This window comes from Vigna umbellata, chromosome 10 (genome assembly GCF_029865625.1).
Source record: "Vigna umbellata cultivar VRB3 chromosome 10, Vumbellata_1.0, whole genome shotgun sequence".
NCBI classification, from domain to species: Eukaryota; Viridiplantae; Streptophyta; class Magnoliopsida; order Fabales; family Fabaceae; genus Vigna; species Vigna umbellata.
Genome location: NC_142174.1, coordinates 12,993,846 through 13,020,261, shown reverse-complemented (window position 1 = coordinate 13,020,261; position 26,416 = coordinate 12,993,846). Strand labels below are relative to the sequence as shown.

The 26,416-nt window shown below is 32.6% G+C and overlaps 4 protein-coding genes across 4 annotated transcripts; 3 read left to right on the top strand and 1 right to left on the bottom strand.

The window, feature by feature from the left end:
* Positions 1 to 72: 72 nt before the first annotated feature.
* Positions 73 to 3,252, top strand: LOC124823480 (aluminum-activated malate transporter 12-like). Its single transcript, XM_047295687.2, has 6 exons — positions 73 to 582; positions 721 to 861; positions 1,073 to 1,345; positions 2,055 to 2,176; positions 2,275 to 2,418; positions 2,542 to 3,252. Exons 1-6 carry the CDS (start codon positions 273 to 275, stop codon positions 3,154 to 3,156), a joined length of 1,605 nt encoding a protein of 534 aa, XP_047151643.1. The 5' UTR covers positions 73 to 272; the 3' UTR covers positions 3,157 to 3,252.
* A 1,086-nt stretch (positions 3,253 to 4,338) lies between these two features.
* ABCI7 (non-intrinsic ABC protein 6) lies at positions 4,339 to 6,301 on the top strand. Its single transcript, XM_047295654.2, has 3 exons — positions 4,339 to 5,215; positions 5,316 to 5,575; positions 5,922 to 6,301. The coding sequence occupies exons 1-3, from the start codon at positions 4,391 to 4,393 to the stop codon at positions 6,229 to 6,231; spliced, it is 1,395 nt and encodes a 464-aa protein (XP_047151610.2). The 5' UTR covers positions 4,339 to 4,390; the 3' UTR covers positions 6,232 to 6,301.
* Positions 6,302 to 7,761: 1,460 nt separating this feature from the next.
* On the bottom strand, positions 7,762 to 13,156 carry LOC124823479 (protein phosphatase 2C 29-like). Its single transcript, XM_088100804.1, has 4 exons — positions 11,214 to 13,156; positions 10,516 to 10,625; positions 9,658 to 9,922; positions 7,762 to 8,388 (listed from the first exon to the last, which is right to left on the bottom strand). Exons 1-4 carry the CDS (start codon positions 12,991 to 12,993, stop codon positions 8,264 to 8,266), a joined length of 2,280 nt encoding a protein of 759 aa, XP_087956930.1. The 5' UTR covers positions 12,994 to 13,156; the 3' UTR covers positions 7,762 to 8,263.
* A 10,847-nt stretch (positions 13,157 to 24,003) lies between these two features.
* On the top strand, positions 24,004 to 25,345 carry LOC124823478 (Single hybrid motif superfamily protein). The gene is made up of 4 exons (XM_047295685.2): positions 24,004 to 24,201; positions 24,277 to 24,365; positions 24,671 to 24,841; positions 25,122 to 25,345. The coding sequence occupies exons 1-4, from the start codon at positions 24,093 to 24,095 to the stop codon at positions 25,248 to 25,250; spliced, it is 498 nt and encodes a 165-aa protein (XP_047151641.2). The 5' UTR covers positions 24,004 to 24,092; the 3' UTR covers positions 25,251 to 25,345.
* Positions 25,346 to 26,416: the final 1,071 nt, after the last annotated feature.

Genomic DNA, 26,416 nt, shown 5'->3' with positions numbered 1-26,416 from the left:
TGACATTGCCAGCTTCCACCTATCACCCTCCTTATAAAGTTTCACACTTGCTTCATGGACAAAATTGGGGTTCTCTTTCATGCATCTAGACTCCCCATTAACCCACAAAATGACAAAAATATCGATTCCTTTTCCGTTTTATAAAACTATTTCTTGTGTTATGGCTACTGAAATATGAAACACCTCCTGAGAAGCCTATTAACTTGTTGCATTTCTACGTTGTCACGGTCTCTACTATAGTGTCGTCTCAAGCTAGAACTTGCACCTTGATAATGGTTCCCAAAGTTTATGCTGGCCAGGAAATGGCAATGGTTGAGAATGATAATTGCATAATGAATGGTAACTGGAAGAAACGTGTGCATGTTTTTGGTGAGAGGGTGAGGAGAATTCCTACTAAGGCTTGGCAAACTACATGGAGGGTGGGACGTGAAGATCCAAGAAGGTTGATCCATGCAGTCAAAGTTGGTTTGTCCCTCACTCTGGTTTCTCTGTTGTACTTGTTGGAGCCATTTTACAAGAGCATTGGACAGAGTGCTATTTGGGCTGTCATGACTGTGGTGGTTGTGTTGGAATTCACAGCAGGCAAGTAATTCTCTTAAATGACAAATTTTTGTGATCAAAATTAACTACTCTCATTACTTGATACTTTCTTATGTACAATAAAAGGCCCTTGCTGCATGAAATGTTTTGGATGACCTTAACGTCTTTATATGGTTCCAGGGGCAACTTTGTGCAAAGGACTCAACAGAGGATTGGGAACACTGTTAGCAGGATTATTGGCATTTATTGTTGGGTATGTTGCAGATGCATCTGGCAGAGTCTCTCAAGCTATCATCATCGGAGCTGCAGTTTTTTTTATAGGTGGATAGATTTGCTTTACAACTTTATGAGAAATCAAGACTTGAAATTGATGCTCCTGATCAAAAGGGCTGTCTTTCAATGATTCTACCAGTGTTAACATTCTGATTAGTTATTCACTTCATTCTTGGTTTTTCTCAATGGAGAGAGCAAAATGATCATTAGCATAAAGTGAGCCTGTGATGATGACTAAAAATTAATACTCTTATTGCAGGAGCTCTAGCTACTTATATCAGGTTTATTCCCTATATCAAGAAGAATTATGACTATGGTATAGTTATATTTCTCTTGACTTTCAACCTTATTGCTGTCTCAAGCTACCGGGTTGATAATGTGTTGAAGATTGCACATGAGCGTGTATACACCATTGCCATAGGCTGTGCTGTTTGCCTTCTCATGAGTCTTCTGGTATTTCCAAATTGGTCAGGAGAAGACCTCCATAATTCCACTGTTTACAAGCTTGAAGGCCTTGCAAAATCTATAGAAGGTACACAAACTTCTAATATTCAAATCTATAGAAGGCATTTCCACTTTAGAAAAATAGTCTCATCCCATGTTATATACATTTATTGGACACATCCAGTTTCTGAATTTGATCATTTTTTGTATCTGCACTAGTTTTGAATACACACATCTTCTCTTTCATAATTTAAGATTATTACTTTATTTATATAAATTATGTGTATGGCTGATGCATGTTTGCATGTGTGTTGTGAGAAAGTGTGTTTGAACGTGTGAAAAAACAGTTAATATAGAGATTCTTGAAATCATATAAATTTCAGATTATGTAATAATTTCTTCTGTAAAAGTGTATGCGCATGATGTACATTTGTGTATTTGCAGTCATGTTAATTTTAATCTCCCTGTGCTTTTACCTATAGTAATATTAACTTCAGGCTTAACTATTTGTAGTTTTATAAACTTTTCCTTTAGATTTCTACTCTGAAGAATTATATATTTCGATTCTTCTACATATCATTTTAATATGTTTTAGTCCATACATATACATATCAGTTTTAGTTTTTATCATCTAAAATTGCATAGATTAAAAATAATGTATTTACAGAGTAAAATAAATTACTTCGAAGTATAGAAACTAAAAGAGAGTTTATTCGGGTGCAAAAGTAGTAAAAGGCAGTGATACTTATTTTCTTTACCATTTCTTGTGAAATTAAGACATTTTAAAAATGTTGCAGCCTGTGTGAATGAATACTTTTATGGAGAGCTAGAAGGATCTGGAGATATAAAATTGTCTGAGGATCCAATATACAAAGGTTATAAGGCTGTTTTGGATTCAAAATCCATTGATGAAACACTGGTAAGGCAGTGAGTGAGTCATGTATTAATTAGTTCATTCAAATACATTCGTTATCTTTGAATGCAGGGAATCACTCAGTTCTATTTTGAATTGTGCAGGCATTGCATGCAAGTTGGGAGCCAAGGCACTCTAGGTACTGTCACAGATTTCCATGGCAGCAATATGTGAAAGTTGGAGCTGTTCTGCGTCAGTTTGGTTATACTGTTGTGGCCCTTCACGGCTGTTTGAGAACAGAAATTCAGGTATCAGCTTCATAAATGTTGCATTTGAAATAAAGTTTAATCTAACATTTGATATTTGTAAATGTCGTTAATTGAAAAAGAGAATTGAAAGTTATTTTCTTAAACTGATATCACTTGTTTTAGACACCACGATCTGTGAGAGCCATGTTCAAGGACCCTTGCATTCGGCTTGCAGCAGAGGTATCGAAAGTACTGATAGAACTTTCCAACAGCATAAGGAATCGCCGGCATTGCTCTCCAGAAATACTGTCCGATCATCTGCACGAAGCCCTGCAGGACCTGAACACTGCCATAAAATCTCAACCTCGGCTCTTCTTGGGCCCGAAACACAGGCACAACCAAGCCAGCAACATGTTCAAAATAGCTGCCGAACAAGTTGGGCATGGAAAGACCTCCCTTTCAAGTGTTAAAACCGATTCTTCGGCATTGCTGGAGTGGAAAAACAAAAGGGTTACCACTGAACAGACAAAGGAATCAGAACGAAAGTCTCTGAGGCCCCAACTGAGTAAAATTGCAATCACTAGCCTTGAGTTCTCTGAGGCTCTTCCTTTTGCTGCATTTGCATCTTTGCTTGTGGAAACAGTTGCAAAACTGGATCTTGTGATCGAGGAAGTTGAGGAACTGGGGAGACTCGCATGCTTCAAAGAGTTCATACCTGGTGATGAATTTGTTGTCACCTGTGACGAGCCTCGAATTGACGTGTTTCAGAACCATTTACCATCTCATGGAGTGGACTAACTGAGAGAGAGAAACCTCACGTAATCTGTTATTTGATGAATGATGATGATGAATATTAATATAAATAATAATATATTTCAGTATCTTTTAGATTTCTGATATATATGTAGGAATATTTATCAGCACCATGATATATTTCAAGTTATAAAGATGTTTGCATGAATTTGGCGATCACAGAAATTTTTTTAATGATTCCAACAATGTTAACATTTTAATTAGTTCACTTTTTTTTTAGTTTTTACCATCTCTCTTTTCGATCTAACTATCCAATTCATGCAACCAACAATTTTTATTTTTATTTTTTACATGTTGTGACTCACCAACTACACATTACTCAGTTTTTTTTATCTCATAAATACATCTTATTATTTTTACTTTTTGAGTATACAAATATTGTTTATTATTAAAAGTGATTTTTTATGACAGTAATGTGCATAATGATATAAGTAGTTTAATATAATGATTTCAGTAGAAATACACTTGTTTAATAAAACTCTCTCTATCTATATAATATATATATATATATATATATATATATATATATATATTCAATTTTAATAATTTAATTTACTAAATATTTAGATATTATCTGATTTTAATATGAATATTTACTTATTTAAGAAGATATGGATAAGATGAAAGAAAACAAGATTCAAAAAGAATCCTAATTACTTAATTTATTTTCAAGTGTGTCATGAGTTACTTTTTTAGCTATCATAGGTTTCTTTTCTTTAATTCTAGTTTTTATTTATCTATTTCTCTTAAGTTTTCTAAAATAAAAGAAATTGAAAATGTCTTCTCATCCTATCAATAAAACACTCTTCTATTGTATTTTAAAATTTAATTCAGGTTATATCATAAATGAATAACACAAATTACAAATTAACAATACTCTTATCATTTGATTATACAAAGGTTGATTTATTTTTGCATCCTTTTCACCTTTGTTTTCTTTTCTATGATTGAAATCTCTATTTTTTAGGGACATTTTTCACTTCTTAGATTGAAATTTAGGAAAGGGTTCACCAATGTTAAATTAAAAGTACTCACTTTTTTTTATCTATTGTCTGTCATGAGTTGTGAGAAAGTTGATCATATCAAATAAAATGAAGTTTGGAGAAATAAGTTACTTTGAAATATTAATGGGGTAAAAAAATATATATATACACTTTATAGTTAGTGTGTATCTCTCTTAGTTGAAAGCTTGAGCAGAGGATAGTAAGAGGAAGAAACGATGAATGGTGTAGGATTCTCTCCGGCCGCATGGAGTTCTTTGATCCCTTTTTCATCATCATCTTCTTCTTCTTCTTATTCTTTGTTTCCTCAGAAGAAATTGGTGAAACCCAAAGCCCTTAACAGAGCCTTCACCTCAGACCCCTACGTTCTGGAACTGGCGGAAACCCTTGAAGAGAGCATCTCCTCCACACCCTCCACCCCTCTTCCTCTCCACAACCTCCGAAACGCTTCCTCCGAATCCCTCCTCTCTACTCCATGGCCTTCCCGCCGGGACGAGCCCTTCCGCTTCACCGACCTCACCTTCATCCGTCAATCCCGCATCCTCCCCCTCTCCCAGCCCTCTCCCGTCAAAATCATCACTTCCCACCTCCCTCCCGCCGTCTACGTCGGCCCCCTCTCCGCCCTCTCCTCCTCCTCCCTCCTCCACACGGTCTCCCAATACCTCCCCCACACCTTCCCCGACGCCGACCTCTTCTGGTCCATCAACGGAATCGCCGCTCCCGATTTAACCCTCGTCTACGTCCCGGAGAACTGCCACCTACAAGACCCCATCCACTTCCAGTACACTCCGCCGCAGCCCCCCACCACCCACCCTTCCGACACCATGTACCTTTCCAATCCCAGGGTCCTCGTCGTGCTCGAGAAAGGCGCACGTGCCCATATAACTGAAGACTTCTCCTCCGAGCAGGGGAACGACAACGACCGTTATTGGAGTAACGCTGCTTTTGAGGCGGTCATCGGAGAAGGTGCCAAGCTTTCTCATTCTTACATCCAGACACAGTCTTTCCATGCCGCTCACACCAAATGGACCTCCGTTCGCCAGGTCACAACCTTCGATTCTTCAAGCCGTTGCCTTTATATTCATGGACTTTGCTAGATCGGGTTGTGAGATTGTAGCTTCTGTGTCAATTGTTTCCTTGCAGGATTCGTCTAGTGCTTATGAACTCACAGAGGTAAGCGCGGGAGGAAAGCTGGGGAGGCACAATCTTCGTATTCAGCAATTGGGTCCTGATACTGTCACCGAGTTATCCTCTCTGCACTTGTCTGTTGGTGATCAAACGCAGGACCTGCATAGTACTCTTGTATTGGACCATCCACGGGGCTATTCTCGACAACTTCACAAGTGCATTGTTGCTCATTCACAGGGACAGGCAGTTTTTGACGGAAACATTAAGGTTAACAGGTATGTATATGCACTTATGCTGCAATATGTGAATGAAATGCACTCCGTACAATCTAATGAGAGACTAAGGTTGTGGTTGATTTCTACAATGGAAAGAGAAATGAGAAAGTATTTCCCAGTTTTTGTTTTTCAAAGTTTTAGATGAGAAAGTGATTAGTAAATAGTGTGAAATTGTTTCACAAAATGGTTTCTACAACTAAAAAATGTTGAAAAGGAAACAAACAGATCTCCGGATGAAAAAGTTGCTTTCATTCATTGATCGTGCTAAATAAAACAGGGGCATGTGTTTTCAATTTCAATATGTATGAGCCACTCTCTATACGAGCAATGTACTACTGTGGTGCAGGTATGCTCAGCAGACTGATGCAGGTCAGTTAACAAGAAGTCTTCTGCTTGAACCTCGTGCGACTGTGAATGTTAAACCAAATCTCCAAATTGTGGCGGATGATGTCAAGTGTTCCCATGGGGCTGCAATAAGTGATCTGGAAGAAAGTCAGCTCCTCTATTTCCAGGCACGTGGCATCGACCAAAACACTGCTAGAAGAGTTCTAATTTTTGCCTTTGGAGGAGAGGTGATAGATAAGTTTCCTTGTTCTTCCATTAGAGACAGAGTACGCAGTCATATTAAAAATTTGTTGGATCCATCCTCTAATTGATCATCATACTAGGCGTTTGTTAAATGTAAAATGACAATTTGAAATAAAAATGAAATTCTTTTCATCAGAATTAATTTGTTCGACAACATTGAAGTGTATGTAGCTTGATGCTTCGTCGTGTATGACTGATCTGTGGATGTGTTTTTTTAGTGAAAAATGCATTTGTTTGTAGGAATTTACAATCCTTATGTTATTTACTAAAAGTAACAACTCTAATTCGCTGAAATTTATTGAGAACCATGAGATTATCGGTGAAATCAGGAAAACTTGCCAACCAGCTTGTTCAGAGTTCGGACGTTGAATCTGATTCATCCATCAAATAGTGTATTGCTCTTAGTGCATTCAGCTAGCAATCCATGGCCAGGGTTTTTCCTTCAAGCACATGGAATGTTGGTCATATATTCTTCTGAGACTTTTTATCTGTTCCAGAACATTTTATTTTTGTGGGTTAAAAGTCCAATGAATTTAATAGGAATCGTGTAAAATTCACTCAATAGGTGTGTCAAAAGAAGAATGTTAATAGAATATGTTGCTGACGTTTCTCCTTTACTGAAATCCTAAGATGCAAATAGACTCACGTATGGTTTGTTGTGTTGGCGTCTGATTTGACAAGTTTTGGTGCTTTCAGCTGCCTTATTTGATTTACTCTGTTTCAAACACAATTTTCCTGCTTCAAACAACAAAATCGAAACAATCACTTCTGCAAAGCCAATTTGGTTCTAACAACTCTTAATCCAAAAGTTACATGGAGTTCATAGCGATAACAAATCTAACAATTTGGGCTTGAAGTTAAGTTTGTAGTTATTACACAGAATTTTCTTTTGAAAATTAACAGTTGCAAGCATGTATGTGATTCCCATAAGTGAAGCCATATTACTGGGTCAAAACATGTCATACATGACTTGCCAAAAAATGAGGGTCTGGCAAATATTACAGGGAAAGCATACACACCCAATATAGATGCATTAGTTATCCATTAGTAAGAAAATGTGATAGCATTTTATTGGTTATTCCTGCCCTTGGTTTGTTATAAAATGTTTTTATATAGCTTCTAGATACCTTCCTTATTTTGTTGACTTAAAAATATGCGTATTTTAAATACTACAAATAACATTTAAACTTTTTGACACGAAAACTGTTTTGTTAAAAAAATTGAAATTAAAATTCGTTTATTATTTTGTTATTAGTAATACATTTAAACTTTCATTTATTTATTAATGTTAGGTTACCTGCATCTTTGAATCCGTTGCATTGGTAAATGGCACTGTAACACTTTACTGATTGAAACTAACGGTTTTATTTCTATTTCCCTTTGTATCTCTCTTTAATTTCTATCAAGTCAATCAAATTATACAACTTTTTAAAATACCTTCATTTTTATTTTTTCATAAATTAGAAGTTGAATTTTATTTCTTTCTTCTTTAATCCTATCCTCTTTACTGCTTTCCTCAAAACCAAACAGGATATTAGTTTTCGGCAGGGAATATTTCATTCTAAAACTTAAATGCAATAATTAGATTGAGGCTGTAATTCCGAATCATGTTAATCTGCAATGGTTGGAATCCACCTTCAATTACATATTTTCTTCTCTTACTAGTGACTGCTCTAAGCTCAGTCAGTACATTTGTATCCCCACCAATATACACCCACATCTCTTGGCTCGAACCAGAGAAAGAAAAGGAGCAAAAAAAGAAAGAATGGAAAAGGCCTCCGCTACTAAAAATTTCTATCATTTTTCATCTCTATAAACCTGGATAATAGATGGGAAAAGAAATTGACTACGATGACGGAACAAAAAGGAGAACAGTTTAAAAGGCTTTACATGGTTCTTTCTCCTAAAGAGACTTCCCAAAATCGGTCCACAATGCCCATTCCTAAGCTCATTTTAATTGCATTTCGCATCTACCAAGTCTGAATAGAGCTATACCGGCGGCTTCTTGCCAATGAAATGTACGGTTCTTCTATTCACAACTTATGTTGCAAGACCAGAATGAACATCGAAAAATGGGTCGACTTTGAGTTGAGCAAGGTCTCATGGATACTTCCCTGATGATTTCCAGATTCTTCCTTCAAGTGATATCACCATTACAGTCACATCATCATGATACTTCCTCCGATCTCCTTGAGGTATATCCAGCAACTCATGGAAATCCATTCCTGCAACCATTGAGTTTAAAATCACTACTCTAAATCTATAAGCAGTAGTTGACAAGCCCAATCATTTGAGCAAACACTTAATTCCAATATTGCATCAATAATTTTCTTGTTCTATCATATTTCCTTGTGTTAGCTAACTTAACCCCTACCATAGGCTGGGGTTGTAAAATACAAACTGACCACTGGGATCAAACCTTTTCTCTACTAGAACCAACCAATCCTATGCACATAGAAAAGAAAACCCTCTAAGATCCGTCCATAAGAGGGATAATATAGATATAAAAAAATGTGAATATGTAAAGTCAGATAACTTCTAAAGAATAAAAAATTGTATAATAGGTGCTCACAAACACGTAAAGCAGTGCCCCCAGAAAGTCAAGATATCAAACATACTATTATAGCAGCACCCAATGAATAACACAATACTACTAAGACAACACATTATTGAAACAAGTTTTTCAAAAAGAAAAATGGCTCAAAAATACGACGCGAAACAGCAGTTAAAGACAAAAGATAACCATATATTAAATCACTGCTCGAGATATAAGGGGGGATACATTTCATTCAATTTTCCAAAATATATACACTGCAACTTTTGTGTAAACAACTTAAAATATCCATTACTTTGTTCTTCGGGCAAAATCCAGTTAAAATAAATATATCCTCGATGTCAAAAGGAAGAGTCACATCACATACGTAATGACTAGGCCATAAATATAGTATATGCATAGGTCCCCAAGTCAACCAATAAAAAAGTTTGACAAAATTACTATTTTAGTTCACTATTAATTCTTGATATGTAATTTTGGTCCTCACGATCTTCTTCAGCAATTTTAGTCCCCCACATTTAAAAAAAATCACAATTTTGATCCAATTTTCACTTTTGAAAACATTAATTATTTTAGATCTAAGATTCAATTAGACCAAAATAAAAGAAAAAATAACCACTTGTGCACAATTGAGAAATAAACCAAAATTGCAAATCTTGACTAAAATCACGGGAGAAAAAAGGGAAACAGCCAAAATGACATAGTACAAATTAAAAGGGGACCAAAGTTACACTTTAACCAAGAAGTTTTAATGTTCGACTATTTTTGAACAAACATTGGGAGAAGACATGCTTTTACTAATTATATAAATGAAGTATCAATTCAAATTTATAAATTAATTGTAATTTCCTCCATTTTTGTCGTAAGACAAATTTAACATGTTCACATGAGCATATGCAAAGATCTAAGAAAGATTCATGTGAGAAGAAGATCTTTTTACCAGCCTTCTTGGCAGCACGTAGGAGCAGCTCTTCTATTAAATGCTGGGCAGGATCTCCATCCGGAAACTTTTCCATAAAGCTCTCGACCTGAGAAACCACTTCTTGATTGCTTAGGTATTGATACAAACCATCAGATGAGAGGATCAAGAACTGATCTCTAGGGCATAATCTATGGTGACGCAATGAAGGGAAGCAGGATATATATGGAGCAGTGCCAATATATTCGTTACGAAACATTTCCAGCACCACATCATTCCACTTTGGCTGCAGAAACACGGAAAATATCAAGTCAGCATAATTTTCTTACAATATTTAAGTCTAAGAATTGCTTCCTTGAACAAGAGGGATGATAAACAAGCAGGATTCCATTTCGTGTGAATGAGAATGGCCATGTGCAGCAGTGCCGTAGGCACTAAAAAAAGTCAGGTAGCATGAAATGAAATGTCTCTCCATAGCCAGAGTAGGAAGTTTGGCTTACTCTAAAACCAAGTCTTAAAGCTAGGATGACCCAACCACACATCTAAACACCATCACAAAAGATGAATACACATAAAAGCTATGCACTATTTCTCCAAGTCCAAAATTAAAAACAATTTTCTGCAGGTTATCCAAAATAATTTAAACTTCATGTAAGCTTTTCTTGTTGACACTAAGTCCTAGCCTGTTCTATCCAAAGAAAATTTTTATACAGACCGAATACATTGTAAATAGATTATACAGTGCCCAAGAATAACAATCAATGCTCCTATTACATAATAGTGGATATCAAAGTCAATAAGCTTCTCGTATCTGACAGTCAAAAGTAAACAAGAATGAAATATTAGTACAAGTATTTTAAATATTTGAAGGCACCATACCTGTTTCAAAAATCCAGCACCAAAAGCTCTAGTAACCTTAAGACGGCCTTTCACTCTATCATTCACAATACAATGGCTATCATCAGGATGCTCATTCTTAATTCTAACAACTTCCTGCAAAACATTAAGCTTCAATTTTCAGACATCCAATACGAATTGATCAGGACATGATTGGATGAAAAGGAAATAAAACTAATAGTGGCAGAACTTCTAAAATTAAGCACACCGCAAATAAGCACAAAGAAAAAAAATCTAAATTCAATATAACACTCACATGACTCGTAAATGAAAGCTACAAAGTGAAAAATAACATGCCACATAAAATAAAAAAATAAAAACAAAGAATGCTGAATTTGGATCAAATCTTCAAGAGACAATCTCATCCCTGGTCTTTGGGATATGCTAAGACAAGCACACACATCACACGAAGAGAGCAGTAGTAAAACCTAAAGGGAAAATGCAGCATCATTAGTAATATATGAATACAGTATGATATTCCAGAAAGCTACCAAAGGAAATACAGAACAATTGAAGGATACTGAAGCCTTATAATTAACCATGAAATCTTGCACCCATGTGTTAGAATGTAGAAAATATATCATCAGACGAAGGATGAATAAGTACAGACAAAAACAAGACAAGAAGTATTGCAATGTGACAGTCCGAAGGAAAACAGAGAATGTGGCCCAATTACAAACTTGCCTCTTCAATGCTGGTGCTGTGATCAGTGGACAGCTGCAATGCAACCAACCTCCGTTCCCTAGCAGGACCCTCATTTCCTAACACGACACCACCTTCGTCTGGAGCCGAAGACTCCTCCACTATGCACTCCCCGCTTGACCCAATGCCTCCACCATTTCCCGTTTCCTTACTAGTAGCGTGAACCTCCTCACACTCATAATGTGCCACAATGGCGCGGCTATCCCCCACGTTCATAACATAAACATCCTCATCCCTCATCAACACAGCCAACAGACACGACCCCATCAGAGCAAGCTCCGGATTGGTATCAATCAGCTTATCCGTCATATCCAAATAAGCAAGCTCAGTCATCTCAAGCGCCCTAGACAACGCTCCCAAAACCAACTCATGATCCACAGGCCCCACTTTTCGCTTCCTCCCACCGTGACCCTTCTCCTCCTCCTCCTCCTCTGCCGTCGTTGGATTTTCCACCTCAACCTTCTCTTTCTCCTCCCCCACGCCCAAGCTCCACGGCAACAAACTCCTCCCGTGACCCTCTTTATGCCTCGACAACCCATGCTTCAACTTAGACAAAATCAACCACCGTCTACTACCTCCCGAACCCTCCTTGCTAGCACTGAGCGCATCATCAACCGAAAACGCAAACCTATCAGACCCGGAAAGATCGAGCCCGTTCTCCGCATCATCCTCCTCAGCCAAAAACTCCCACAGCCTTCTCCTCCTACTTTCAGTCCCCTCCGCTTGAAACGTCACTCTCTTAACCGATCCTCGGAGAGAACTAGAGTCTTCCTCCACCTCCACCTCATTCCGGGGTTCAGCTTCATTATCCTCCAGCTCAGGTGCAGGGTTAGTTCCCTGCACCTGCGACTGCGGTTCTTCAAGTTCCCAAAACAAACCCTGGAGCTCTTTGTGAAGGGCACGGTAAAGATTACCCATGAGAAACTCTGGCGCATCAGGGCCATTGAAACCGTCGTATATCCCTACGAACAACCAACCCTGTTCTTCCGATACAACGACATGCACACGATCCTCCCCCGCTTTTCCCAGCGCCCACTGCACATTGCTCTCGTTCTCCGTCTCACTCGTCGCTTCCGTCTTCCCCTTCCGCCCCACAGGCACCACCCAAGGCCGCTTCTTCTCCGAGAGACTCCGCTGGAAGGCCTTTCTCAACCCGGCAATGCTCTTCTTCCGCTTCTTCTTCACATACACTCCACCACCGAGCGGAGCAGAGAAGGGCACTCCCGCAGAGCTCGAAACGGAGTCGTCGAGGGGTCCCGAGAGCGCGCCGCTCTCAATTGGCCCCGAGAGAAAGAACGCCTTCCGCTCTCTCTCAGAGGGAGCAGTTTCTCCTCCTCTGGGAGCGGGCTGCAGAGGGAGAGCGCTGAAGGAAGCCGTTCCTCTGAAGCCATTGACGGTGGTGTCGTCATCCTCGGACTGGAGCACGGTTTTGGGCACGGAACTGTTGGCGCTGACCGAGGCTCCGGAAATGGCCTTGAATGCGGTTTCGGGGAAATCGGAGCGATGAGAAGGGGAGAAGCGGAGAGAGTTGGAGGGAGAGAGGATGCGATCGGAATGAGAGGGAGAGAGAAAGCGCGCGGAGGATCTGACGTAGCAGAAAGAGTGGCCTAGGGTTTCGTCCAATGGCTCTGTCTCCGCAAAAACCAACTGGCTCTGGTTATGGTTATGGTTATGGCCATGGCCACCATGGCCACCATGGCCATGATTGGAAGATGCCTTGAAGCATGAAAAGAGATTGCAGAGTCCATTGCTTCCCATCACATTTGAGTTCCCCCAACCAAACCCCACCCAACAAAACTCACTCTACTAATTCACCTTCTCTCCACAACACAATTAAATAAATTCAAAACCAACACACAAACAACAACTATGCTCAGAACCAGCAACCCAAAACAATACAAACTCACTCTCTTACTTACTTACACACATCAAAATAATACACCCCACTTAAATAATAATAATATTCTAAATAATATTATATCCTTTTTTTCCGTTTTTTTTTCAAATCAAAATATTTGTTGTCTTCTGTGCCCTTTGTTGGCACTGTCCGAGTTTGACGGTTATGTGAGCTGGCATCTCCGCAATTACTCTTTTTCTTCCAGTTTTCTTTTTCTTTTTTTTCAAACGCCTCTTCCACAGCTCATCCTTCATAAATACTTTTATACCTTATTTATTGCTACTTCTGTTATTAATCATACTTTCATTAAACTTAATTCAAACATTAATCACACTTTAATTATTTATCATCTACATAAACCTTTACAATTCCACACCATTCAAATACTGCATTCACTTTTAAGTAACTCCATTTTAAAATTATTAAAATACGGAAAATATAATTGAATATACTAATACATTATTTTCTCATTTTTGGATGATAAAAATATTTTCTGTTTTATTCAGCGGACATACGCGGTTTAAGAAGACGGTATGAAACTTTATTTTAAAACAAGTATCTGTCCTTTGACATTTTTTACAAGTGTCAGAGCAGAATAAAGTGTGCAATATTGTATAAAGAAAAAGAAGAAAAACAAAAGGCATTTTTAAAGCTTCATATAATAGCAGTAGTAAATGTCCATGGTCTTTGTTGACTTCTTTAAATCGGATTTTAATCTGGAAAAATAAATTATCATGTCTAAATTTCTAAAATAATTTTTCAAAGAAACTTAAATAAGTTTAGCATACCAGGCGTGAGTAAGGATAATTTAGACAATTCATGTAATTTCTGTTGGCTTCTTAATCAACTCTTTATAATTAATTAAAAACAAAAATAAACTGTGGTCCATTAATTATTTTTCATGCATATTTATCTTCATCGAGAATCAAATTAGAAACGTCTATTGAAATTTGAACATTTTATTATTTTATAATATATTCAGTATAATAAGACAGATGGTCCATCCTTCACATACTCAAATAAAACCGTCAAACTCAACAATCAATTTTTTATCATATTTAAATGAATGATCTCATCAGAATAGAGAAACATAAACTTTACGTTAATTCACATCAATAAATTGTTTGATATTACCAAATTTAATGACTTTTTGAATTATGTAACTCACTATTTATTTAATTTACAATAACTTTATGCAAAGATAATTAATATTAATTATAGTATTACTATATATATATATATATAAAAATTAAGTGATAATAATTGTTCAATTGATTTATAATTATGTTACTAACTATTTACCCTATTCATAATAAATTTATATTGAGAAGATAAAATATTTAAACATTTGTTATAATAATTATTTTCTTATCATTTATCACCTTTTATTAAACAAAATTTCGAATCGTTTAAATTTAACTTAGACAGATGAAAAAAAAGAAATACATACTAAACTTTTTCATAATTCTCAACAATAAAACCCTATTGACTTCATGTATTAGCAATCCTAACTATTTATTTGTTTCACCGTGTATTATTGTAAGTTAAAACCATAATATACATATTGATATATTTTATACAAAATAAATACTTAAAAAATATAAAATTTGACAAAGTTAATTTAATAAAAGTTATACCAAGACCTTGATGGATCTTGACTACTGATTTTATGAGAACCAAAATATATAGTACGTGTAAGAAATTTATCTTTTATTTTATTTTGTAATATTGTTTTGATAAATCATTAAAAAAATCTATTCAAATAAAATGTATTTCCTATTCTTATAAAAAAAATTGTCATAATTCAAATATTATTAATAAATTATTTAAATTTCGATGGTTAAAAGCATTCACAATAAAAGAGTAAAGTTCAAATTTTAAACTAGTTTTTTTAGATGATATTACCAACTTAATGAGCAAGTAAAAAAAGTTATAATCAATTTAGTAGTTGTTTGATATTACCATTTTTTTGTGTTGTCAAATTTAGTAGTTGTTTGAGTTTTATCTTTAAAAGGTTATTTTTTTTAGATTTAATACCTATTTTACTTTTCTTTTGTTAGTTTTGTTTAAATGTTTTTTCTATTTTTTTAGTTATTTAAAGTGATTTCATCTTTTTTGTAAAAATGATTCAATTTGTTCTTTTTTTTTTCACATTGTTTAAAACGCTAACAACACATATACTGGCAAAATCAACCCAATTGAGGTGACAATGTTAAAAGTATTTGGCCTTAATTAAAATTTTTCCGTTATAATTATTCTCCCCCTTCTGATTTTTGTTCTCGGACAGACCCAGTCTTAAGGTGTCCCTCTAGGTTTTGTAGGGTTTTCTTATTCTCCTTTATCTTAGTTAGGGATCGTCTTCTCCTTTTCTGGTTAGGAGTCGTGATTGACTAGATTGAATTTGGGTTTTGTTATTTGGGGTTTCTTCTCTACAGGTTTTGATATCGCGATTTGGGGTTAGAGTTTTGATTTGGGTTTTGTTATATGGGGTTTTTGTTCTTAATTCTTCTATACAAGTTTTGATCTTACAATTTGGGGTTATGGTTTTGATTTGGGTTGTGTTATTTGGGATTTATGCTCTTTATTTTTCTCTACAAGTTTTGATCTACGACTTGGAGCTAAGGTTTTGATTTGGGTTCTATTATTTGGGGGCTTTGTTCTTGATTATTCTCTACAGGTTTTGATCTCGCAATTTGAAGCTAGAATTTTGATTTAGTTATATTATTTGGGGTTTCTGTTCTTTATTCTTCTCTATAGGTTTTGATCTCACGATATAAGACTAGGGTTTTGATTTGGGATTCTGTAATTTTTTTCATTTGGAGGATGATGGTTCAGTTGTGGTTATTTGATGGTGGTTTGGTTTGGGATTTTCAGTGGTGCTTTAGTTGCGAGTAGTGGTGGCTGACAATGTGTTTAGAAAGAAGAAGATGATAATCTATTAAGAATAAAATAAAAAAATATATAAAAACCTTTTAACATTGTCATAGTGACCACCTATTACAAAACTGAACAAGTCATTCAAAATTGGCTAAGGGCAACATTACATGTTAGGGTTTTAAATCCAAATTAGCAAAAAAGATCAAATTGAATCATTTTTACAAAAGATAAGACCATTTGAACAACTGACCATGAACAAAACTAACAAACTAGAAGACAAAAATAGATATCAAACATTTTTTTATTTCTCATATTTTAAAACAATATAAGTATATTATTGTATTTTAATGAACAATGTGTATAAATTTTGAAAGCCAATTTCAATATAACAAGGGTCCACTCACAATTCAATATTATTATAATTTCATATATATATTTTTTGTTTACATTTAAATATTTATTTCATGATTTAAATATTAATAATATATTATATTTATTGACAGTAAGTACTGATCATGATCTACTAATCATTTTAATTAATCTAAATATGTCAATAATCAAATTTAAACGAATTTAGGTTGTGATTAAATTGACCTTAATCAAAAGTTCATAAACAAAATTAGAATACAAAATAAATATACGATTGATGAAATTCTTTTACTACACATTTATTATAATATAATTATTTAATCGATCGAAATTGAACTAATTTAAATATCAGAGTAGTATTTTAACATGTATATTTGATTAATTCGAATACCGATTATCCAAATAGAGAATAACAAGTTACATGAAAAATTGTTTTAATTTCACATTAAATTGAAACAAATCATTTTCACATTAATTAATCTTAGGTAATATCTTTTATATGAGATGTAACTACATTTAATTCAACATTCAATTATTAGAAAAATAATCTAAATATTAAGTAATGATGTTATCACTTACACCCTTAAACAATGCAAATTATTTTCAGTTTAATTTTTAAAAAATGATTATGAAAATAATAAATTTTCATAGTTTATAAGTAAATAATAATATATAATTTATTCATACTATTAATATGCATAATATTTTATCGATAAATAAATTTGACTGTATTATACTTTTTAAAGTTTACTTTATTGCACTATTTTATTTCCTGATAAGATATCATTTCATTACTATTTAGTTTTTATTTTTATATATTGTAAAAGTCTTCAAGAAAAATATAATTAGAAAAGCAACAATATGGCAGATTATAGAGTAATTTACTTTATCATGATGGTATAAGTAACCAAGTAATATAATTTTAAAATTTTAAATATAATTAAAAAAAACACAACTATAAATTTTATATATAAAATAAGAGCATTGAATTGTATATTAGTATATATTGTATATGATAAAATAACAGTGTTTTTTTTATTTATTATTTGAATTTGAATGAATACTTAATTAATTTTCAGTGTTGAGCAGTTTTATATTGAATGAAATAGCTTAATTACATTATAGTAATATGCAAAGGAATCTCACACAGCATATAGTAGCATGTGAAATGTGATTGGGAGCAGTTAGTAAGTATGCATGACAGAATAGGTACTTTGAAGTTTGAATTCCAGAATCTACTTCCAAAGTCTCAATCAAAGTCCTAGTGCCCTCATTTTACTACTTTACCTTATGCTTTTTTAACAAAGATTCACACAAAAAGTGTAAGATTCATCCATTTATGTCACACCCACTTAAATATTTTTTTAAATTTATTAAATTTAATTTCTTGGATAATATCTTTTAAAATATGAAGAAAAAAAAACAATTGTAAATTTATGTACAAATTAACACATAAATATCAAAAATATATTTTACACACTCCTAAATAAACATGTTGTCATATAATATCAAGATCTGTCTCTTTCTCATCTCTGCAAGTCAAAGAGTTTGTTGGTTGGAGGGACGCATGAAGCTAAACGACGAGAAGCATGATTCAAAGTCACGACACTGTTATGAACTTTTTACCTTTTTTATTTTTATCATTTTTATTATTTTTCTTATACTAAAATAAAATCCACAGTCCCTCTATTTTTATATATATAAATAGGTAAAATATAATAACTAATTTTAAAATTTATGAGAAGCCATATGTCAACGTGATACCGAATATGATATCATATGTCATATTCCGTTGAAAATTCTTGATCCTCATTTGTTACAGTACCCTCACTATGTATATTATATTTATATTTAATTATTTTGTCATAAGAATACGTGTGAGATTCTAATCTTTCATGTACATCTGGGTCTCAACTTAGAATGGTTGAGGATGTTAGCGATTGACACGTTACAAAATTCGTATAGTTTCTCATTGTTTGTGAGAATTTTCAATGGATTTAAGAACTCGTGGACAATGATGTCAACTACTCTGAGCGTGATTCTTCTTTAGCCAATAAAATAGTTCATACAAATTAAATGATTTAATAAATTATCTTCTTAAATTTATACCAAGTTTTAAGAAATTATTGTGAAAATAATAGTTTTCAATATGAGAACATTTTTAACACCAAAATATAAAATTATTTTTGAGTGTTTTAAAATAATATAATTATTTTATTATATATCACTTTTTAATAAATTTATATCACTTATAAACATTTAAAATTAGAGTTAAAGTGAAGAAATTAAAAAAATGTGAACAGTATGATTTATTTGGGGACATGGGTCCAGGACATGTATCAGTTGGTCAACGACCTTTGACAGAGTTGCTGAAACTTAGGTCCACCATTTCCTACTTTGACGTCATCCTTGTCGGGTTTGTGGGTAATATACAAAATATTATTATAATTTCTTATATCCATAAAAAATAATTTAATTAATTTTTTAAAATAATATTATATATTATTAAATATTTTTAACACTAATTCTTAAATGTATATTATTTAATACCAAATAAGGTATACATATTTCTAATATTTAACAGAGATCGATAAAAAACTTATCATTTTTAAAAACTGTAAAATGTCTCGTAAAAAACTTATCATTTTTAAAACTACAAGAATCAAATAAAAAAATAAACCAGAAAAGAAAAAGAAAGGTGAAAATTGTAAATTTTTTAAAGAATAAAGCTCTCAGACAAATATATATTTATTTTAATATATTTTCTTTCATATAATAATTTAAAAGAATGTTTCTTATACAATTTAGTGTATAGAAGAAGAAAATAAAGCATCTCGCAACTAGTCTACACTAATTTCTAATTTTTTTTATTCTTTTTGAAGTAATTAAATAACTTATTGTTAGAGTATAATGTTTATCACTCCTTTTAGCATAGAGTTATTGCATTCAACTTGTATATTTGAAATTTACTATTTATACAGCATGTAACTTCATGTAATAAAACTTATGTTACATGGATTATTTACAAGCTTAAGATGATTTTTTCTTCTTCTATAATTCATGAATGGGTAATACAACACAATAAATATAAATAAAAGTGTAAAAAATTATAAAATGATATTTTATGATTGATAGTGTTTTTAAAATAGTTAGATTTAATTATTTTAAGATTAAGATATTTAATATAAATAAAAAGTTGATAAACGAGTTTTATTATTTTTTAAAAGAGTGCATTATTTTTTAGAGTTTTCTGAATTCTCTCTCATTTCTCACTTTGTGTTATCCAATTTGAAGATCGAAGACGGTTAGTACAATCCTTACGACGAGTCTTTCATGTCTAATCGATTAGTTCTTCTATTCAAATAAGTTAATATTTTTCAGCTTTCATTGCATCAAATATGTCATCTTCTTGAATGTGTACCCTGTTTTTGGGTTGCATGTGCTCTTTTAATTTTCAATATGGTTATCTGTTAATTAGTGATCATAATAATAATGACCTGTGTGCAATTTTAAATAAAGTGTCCTATGGGCTTTAAGGTTTGTGTGTCATTTTAGAATTTGGGGAACATTTTACCAGGTAAGGAAGCTAGTCTATGATCTTAATTTTTTAGTTTTGCTTGCTTGAATTGAGTAATGCATGTTGATGGTGTGACAATTTTGGTGTTATGGTACTACTTAATAAAAGTTAATGTGTAAACACTATAATTTATGAGTTATATTGGTGTTGTATGTGTTGTTGAAATTTTGATGAATTGTGGTTTTATATTGAAATGGAATGAAGTAATTCTAAATTGAACAATTAACTTAATTGGTGTTAATTAAAGACTAATTTACATATATTTGAACTAAAGAGAATGATAAAGGTATCAATTAGAGTTAATTGTGCAAGTTATATTTTTTCACATTCAATTTATGTTTTCCATCATGACATTGGGTGGTAGAATAAAGCATTGGGTGCAGTTAAAATTTCAAAGTTTGGAGCATTTTCGCTCCAAGGCGTAAGGCGCAGATGGCGCAGCCGGGTGCCACTTTAATAGTGGCTCCTTGACTTGGTTATTGTTGGGTGAGCCTTTGATCCGTTGAGCAAAACCAAAGTCAGTGAACTCGTTGACTTTTGTGTTGTTAGGCGTCATCTTGTGTAGTTGGATGTCAACCGTTAAAATTCATCCAGAGGTGTTCTAGGAGTTCTGTTGCTAGGCACTAGGTTTCGTCGCTAGGCATTAGATCCTTGGAGTTGAGCACACCTCTGATACCATTGCATCTTTGAGTGATTATTTTATGATATCAAGTGTGATCTTAATACTATATTTGGTTTGTAAAGTGAATCAAATGTATGAATAAATGAGTTGTGAGACATTTGCAAGGAGGAAATTGTACTTAATATGTGTTTCTTGAGAGTAAGGATTAATCCATTTTGTAAAGCTATCATGAATTCTATTAACCATTCATACTCATGCAGATGAGATTGGTTAAGTGATGAGAGTGACGGGAGGTCTTGTCATAAAGACGATTTTAGAGTTTTTATGATTGTTATATGAATTGACCTTGCGCGAGACAACTTATTAGAGCAGCTCGATAAAGCAATATATATCACCACAAGTGCAAGGTTTCACAAGTTTAACTTAAGTGCACTTATCTTGATAAATTTACTCTACAAAAGTTTGATTGTATGGGTTAATTTGTGAATAACTGTATTTATATATAAATGTGTTAATTAAATGGATTTGTGTATTTAGTATTTATTTATATTTATTTCTTAACTAGCTTACCGTATTTTTTTTATTGTCTTCTTATGTGCCTTCTTCTTACAATAATCATCATCGTGGTGTGAATAGAGGATGATGTACGACTTGATGCATCTTAGGATGTTGAAGAGCCTTCAGTTTAATCCTTAAGATAGTAGTTCCTAATTGTAAAGTCGAGTGTTGTGGGAATTTATGTATATAGTTGAGTAGTTTCCTTATGTAATATGTTAGTATGATATCATTCCTTTTGAATAGCTGAGTTAATATTATATAATATGTTATTGATTAGTAGATATGAAATGTCAAGTAATTTTTTCTCTTAAATGAAATGTTAAAAAGAATAAAACTTTTTAGAACAAAGTTTCAAACTTTTTCTTATTTCTCTCTCAAGCTTTCTACTTCTTGATTTTGTCTATTTTCTTATTTGATTTTATTTTTGAATATGTTTTTACTTCTTTTACTCACTCAAACAAAATTAAATGTTGATAAGTACATTTTTAAATATGCCATTATATAAGTAAATAGATTTAATATTATATATAACAATTTATAAAAGGTAACACATTTGCTTCATTTTTAAAAATAAAAACATATCCAAACTTTAAAAGGCTATTTTGTGTGATAAAGAAAAGTTGTGATAAAAATTTAAAAATTTCACTTAACAATCTTTTGTGAAGAGCAATAAACAAGATGTGAATTTTGAAAAGAAAAAATAATCAATAATTTAGGAGGTGTTTAATTTTTTTATAAAACATTTTTTAAATTAGAAAATATAATTATTATTTAAACAATAGTAATAAAAAGAACATAGAATGCTATATATTTATTTAAAATTAAATGAAAAATATTTTACTCTACAATACATTTCTCAAATATACCCTTATCAAGCATTTTTCATTCTATTTTGTAAATAAAAAATATTTAGTATTTAATAAATGGTGAAATATGTTAATGAAATAAAATACAAGATGTTTTGTTTCACTCTAATAGCATTAGTAAAACAAATTGTGGCGCATTAAAAGATGACATGTTCCTTATTTGTTGCTAAATTATTGGTAAGCTGAGACTAATGTTGGTTAATATTTTGTCAACCAAAGCCCATCGCAACTTACAGGTATGTGGAAGTATCTACATAAATAAGTAGAGGTGACAAATAATAGACATGAAGAATGGAACAATGAGAGTCGTGTGGGCCCAAGATACAATGGAGCACAAACTTTTGGGAATTTCTTTGTGCATTCTCATATTTCCTTTTTGCACTCTCACATATATGAAAATTTCCATTTTGTTCTTAAAAAGTGGTGACTATACAATTTGGAAACTTTTTTAACTAATGAATTTTGTAATTTGAAAGCCTAGCTTACTTTCAAATTGTGTAAATTTGGAGGTTTTCTTTACTTTTAGATTGTGCAGTTGAAATATTTTTTTTCACGATTTTTTTTTAGATTTCACAGTTCAAAATTAACTCTTTTATAAGAAAATGTTTTGAATTATGTAATTTGGAAGTGTCTTTAAAATACATATCTGAAAATTATTTTTTTTATTACAGATTCTAACATAATCTAAAAGTTTTTTGTTATAAAAAATCAACTTTTTAAAATTGTACAATATGAAAATGAAAAATAGTTTTTGAATTGTGCTAATTAGAATACTTTTATTTTTTGGTTGTTTGACCATGCACTTCCAATATTGTGCTAAATAGAATTATTTGAAGGTGTTGGGTGAAGTTTTGGAGATGCATGGAGAAGCTTCTTTTCTGAAAATAATTTTACAATCTTTTTTATTGGATTTCAAAATTTGATAATTTTTTTTTTTAAATTTAATTAGATTTTGAAGTCTGATGAAAAAAAATCTTTCATCGAATTTCAAATTTTGATGGAGAAAATAATCTTTCATCAAATTTTGAAATTCGATAAAAAAAATTCATCAAATTTCGAAATATGATGAAACTCAAGAAATGGATTATAGGATTTTTTGAATTGCAAAAAAGAGATTTGAAATTTTAAAAAGATTTGAAAATGCAAGATGAAATGATTGGAGATTGAAGGTGAAACAGCCTTATTCCTTCGGTGAATTCATTTATGACCCAACACATACATCAGGACGAGGCTATGAGGAAGATTAATCGTTTGACCAACTTCATTGGGCTGCACATGAAAAGTATGGGTGTTGCTTTCTACACCCCCATCAAATTTCTGCTTACACCCTATTAAAGAGGTTCCTGATTTTTCTGTAATAGGAGAGGGTTATTGCTTTCTGGAAAAAAAAATTCAGAGTTGTTTATAGTGTTCCATAAAATAAATTCCGGAAGCGATAGGGTGCTGGAAGAAATATGACAAGGTGCAGAAAGCAATAGCCGAAGTATGGGGTTCATAAAGAAATGGCCCAAGCTTTTTTGGGCCAAGTGAGCCGTCTAAGAATGTGAGGCTCCCTTTACTTTTATCTACAATACTTTTAGTTCTTTAATTTTTCAGTGGTTGCAAATATAGAAGGATTCAATTAAGCTTTTTAATCCGATAATGGCACAGATACCTCAATATAGTAAAATAAATATATTTTCTTAAAGATTACTTCACATGCTCCCCCTGCTAGTCTTATTACGTAATAAAATTATTTGAATAAAATAAAAAAGTAAAAATAATTAATTAAAAGTAACATAAAAAAACCCTAAAAATAACATTTTTTTATAATATAATAGTATATATATATATATATATATATATATAAAGAATATAGGGGTTAGTTTGATTTAATATGAAGGTTAATATGAGTAGTGGAAAGAGAATGGTCGATGGATAACATAGCAAAAGGCAGAACATAAAGAGGATGAGGCTTTCGCTGCCGACCATTCATCGAAGATAATATATGAAGAGTTGCATGCACTGTTTCAGTCATATTGTTACTATTATATCCCTCCTACAACATAAGCAGAAACAGAGACAACAGCACAACCTCAATCTCTGTCTCTAATGGCACTCAGGATGTGGGCTTCTTCCACTGCCAATGCACTCAAACTCTCTTCTGCCTCCAGACCCCATCTTCTTCCTCCTTTTTCTTTCTCCAGATGCTTATCTACTGGTATTTACACTTCTTTCTCCACATTCATATCTCTATCAAAATATCATCGTCACACTCTTTTTTCTTCTTTCACAGTCTTGGATGGACTCAAGTACGCAGAATCACACGAGTGGGTCAAGCACGAAGGCTCAGTCGCCACCATTGGTATCACTGACCATGCCCAGGTTCGTTCCTTCCACCCCTTCTGCACTTAATCAGACAACACTAAATTATCGTTTTTTATTTGTTTTCTGGTTGCTTCTCCTTATTTCTTACGCAAACATCAACTTCAGTAGGCTTATGTGTTTTTTGGTTACAAAACTTTCTTCCTTACGATTTAGCAGAAAACTTGTACAGTTGTTTGTGCAAGTTCTACGTGTATTACAATATAATTTCAACGAAACTTCTAGTTGAGATATTAATGTTCATAGTAATATCTAACATATCTAACATGACATTATTTGAAGACTTAGCTTTGCAATAATTGCAGGGCCATCTTGGAGAGGTTGTGTTTGTGGAGCTGCCAGAAGCAGGTGTTACAGTGTCCAAGAGTTCTGGGTTTGGAGCTGTTGAAAGTGTGAAAGCATCAAGTGATATAAACTCTCCAATATCAGGGGAGGTTGTTGAGGTTAACAAAAAGCTCACAGAAAAGCCTGGCCTGGTGATAAATTCTAACCTTTAACAACCCTGTTTCTTTCTTCTACTTTATCTCAGGAAGTTAATCAATAATTATGTTAAGTATGGTTTAAGTCCCACCATTAGATATGTATAAATGCTTATAAATATTATCTTACAAGTTGTTTTTTTTAAGTAGGATTATTATAAACATTAAAAGAACTTTTATATATGCATGCTTATACATATTATCTTACTGTGCATGTACTATTTTCTTGTAATGAGAAACTTATAGTTATTTTTGTATTTTTGGCATTTGAATTAAGGTAAACTCAAGCCCATACGAAGATGGATGGATGATCAAAGTAAAGCCAAGTGATCCTTCTGAGTTAGAGTCGTTGTTGGGTCCAAAGGAATACACAAAATTTTGTGAGGAAGAAGACGCTAGCCATTGAAGTTTGGATTGGCTCCTCACTTTTATTCATGTGTTTATCATCTTATTATCTTTCTGAACAGTTTTTTTAATATGCAATAGAACTGTTTCTTTCCATTTTTCCTTCCTCTGCTTTTCTCTTCTGTCACCGACACTTTTCAGTGTCTCTGCGTTATGATTTCTTTAATAAAACTGTTTCTTTTTTTAATTACAGAGATAATGATATTGTCATAATAATAAACCTGTTTTTGAACATAAATGCATCATTCGAAAGAACACATTCTGTTTCAAGAAAAAAAGAGTAAATTTGACTCTTTCCATACTTCATATAAGCTGTGGCTGTATGTTTATGTTTTCTTGTAGAGAAATATTTTTATGTTTGACCTTTGTGGGTATGATGTGACCTTAGAAGTTACACCTTAACTCGAATAAATTTACTAAAATTCTAATATCATATTAGAAAAAGTTGATTTTAAGTTTACCATAACTTTATTAAAATGATAAAATGATGTAAAATTTATTTGTGAAAAAGAGTTCCAACAAACTCTCCTATTCCATATCAAAATGTGATGGATCGAATGCATTTATTTAGCTCAATTAGTAATATTGAATTCGTGAGATTGATTCTTACACACCTTATTAATGATGTGAAAAAATTGAATTATTCTAACCTCTTAACAATGAATATATAGAATTTGTGAAAAAAATGATTGCTGTCTTGGTTGATGAAACAAGTAAGAAATAATCACAGTTGAAATTTGAAAAATTCTAAAAAAAGCTATAATAATAAAATAATTTTGTTTGTGGAATATTTGATAATATAACATAATTTAAATCTTATCATATCATAGAGATGAATTAATATAAAGATAATCGACGTTTTTCTTTATGTCTTTTATTATTTGTTTTTCTTTATGTCTTTTATTACTTGTTTTTCTTTCAACTAACTATATTTGATTTGACACGTCCTTATGATGTTCCTTTTTTGAAAGCGATAAAATACAATTATTTTTATCAAGCTCTTAATAAATTGTTATTTGATAAGAAAAAATGTTATCTACTAAAAGGATTTGTAAAAGTTAAATTATATTAACTATCGATTCAAATCAATATTAGTTTTTGAATGGTCAATTTGGTTGAAAATAATTTTATGATAATTAATATTTTAAAAGAGATATGAGAAAAAGA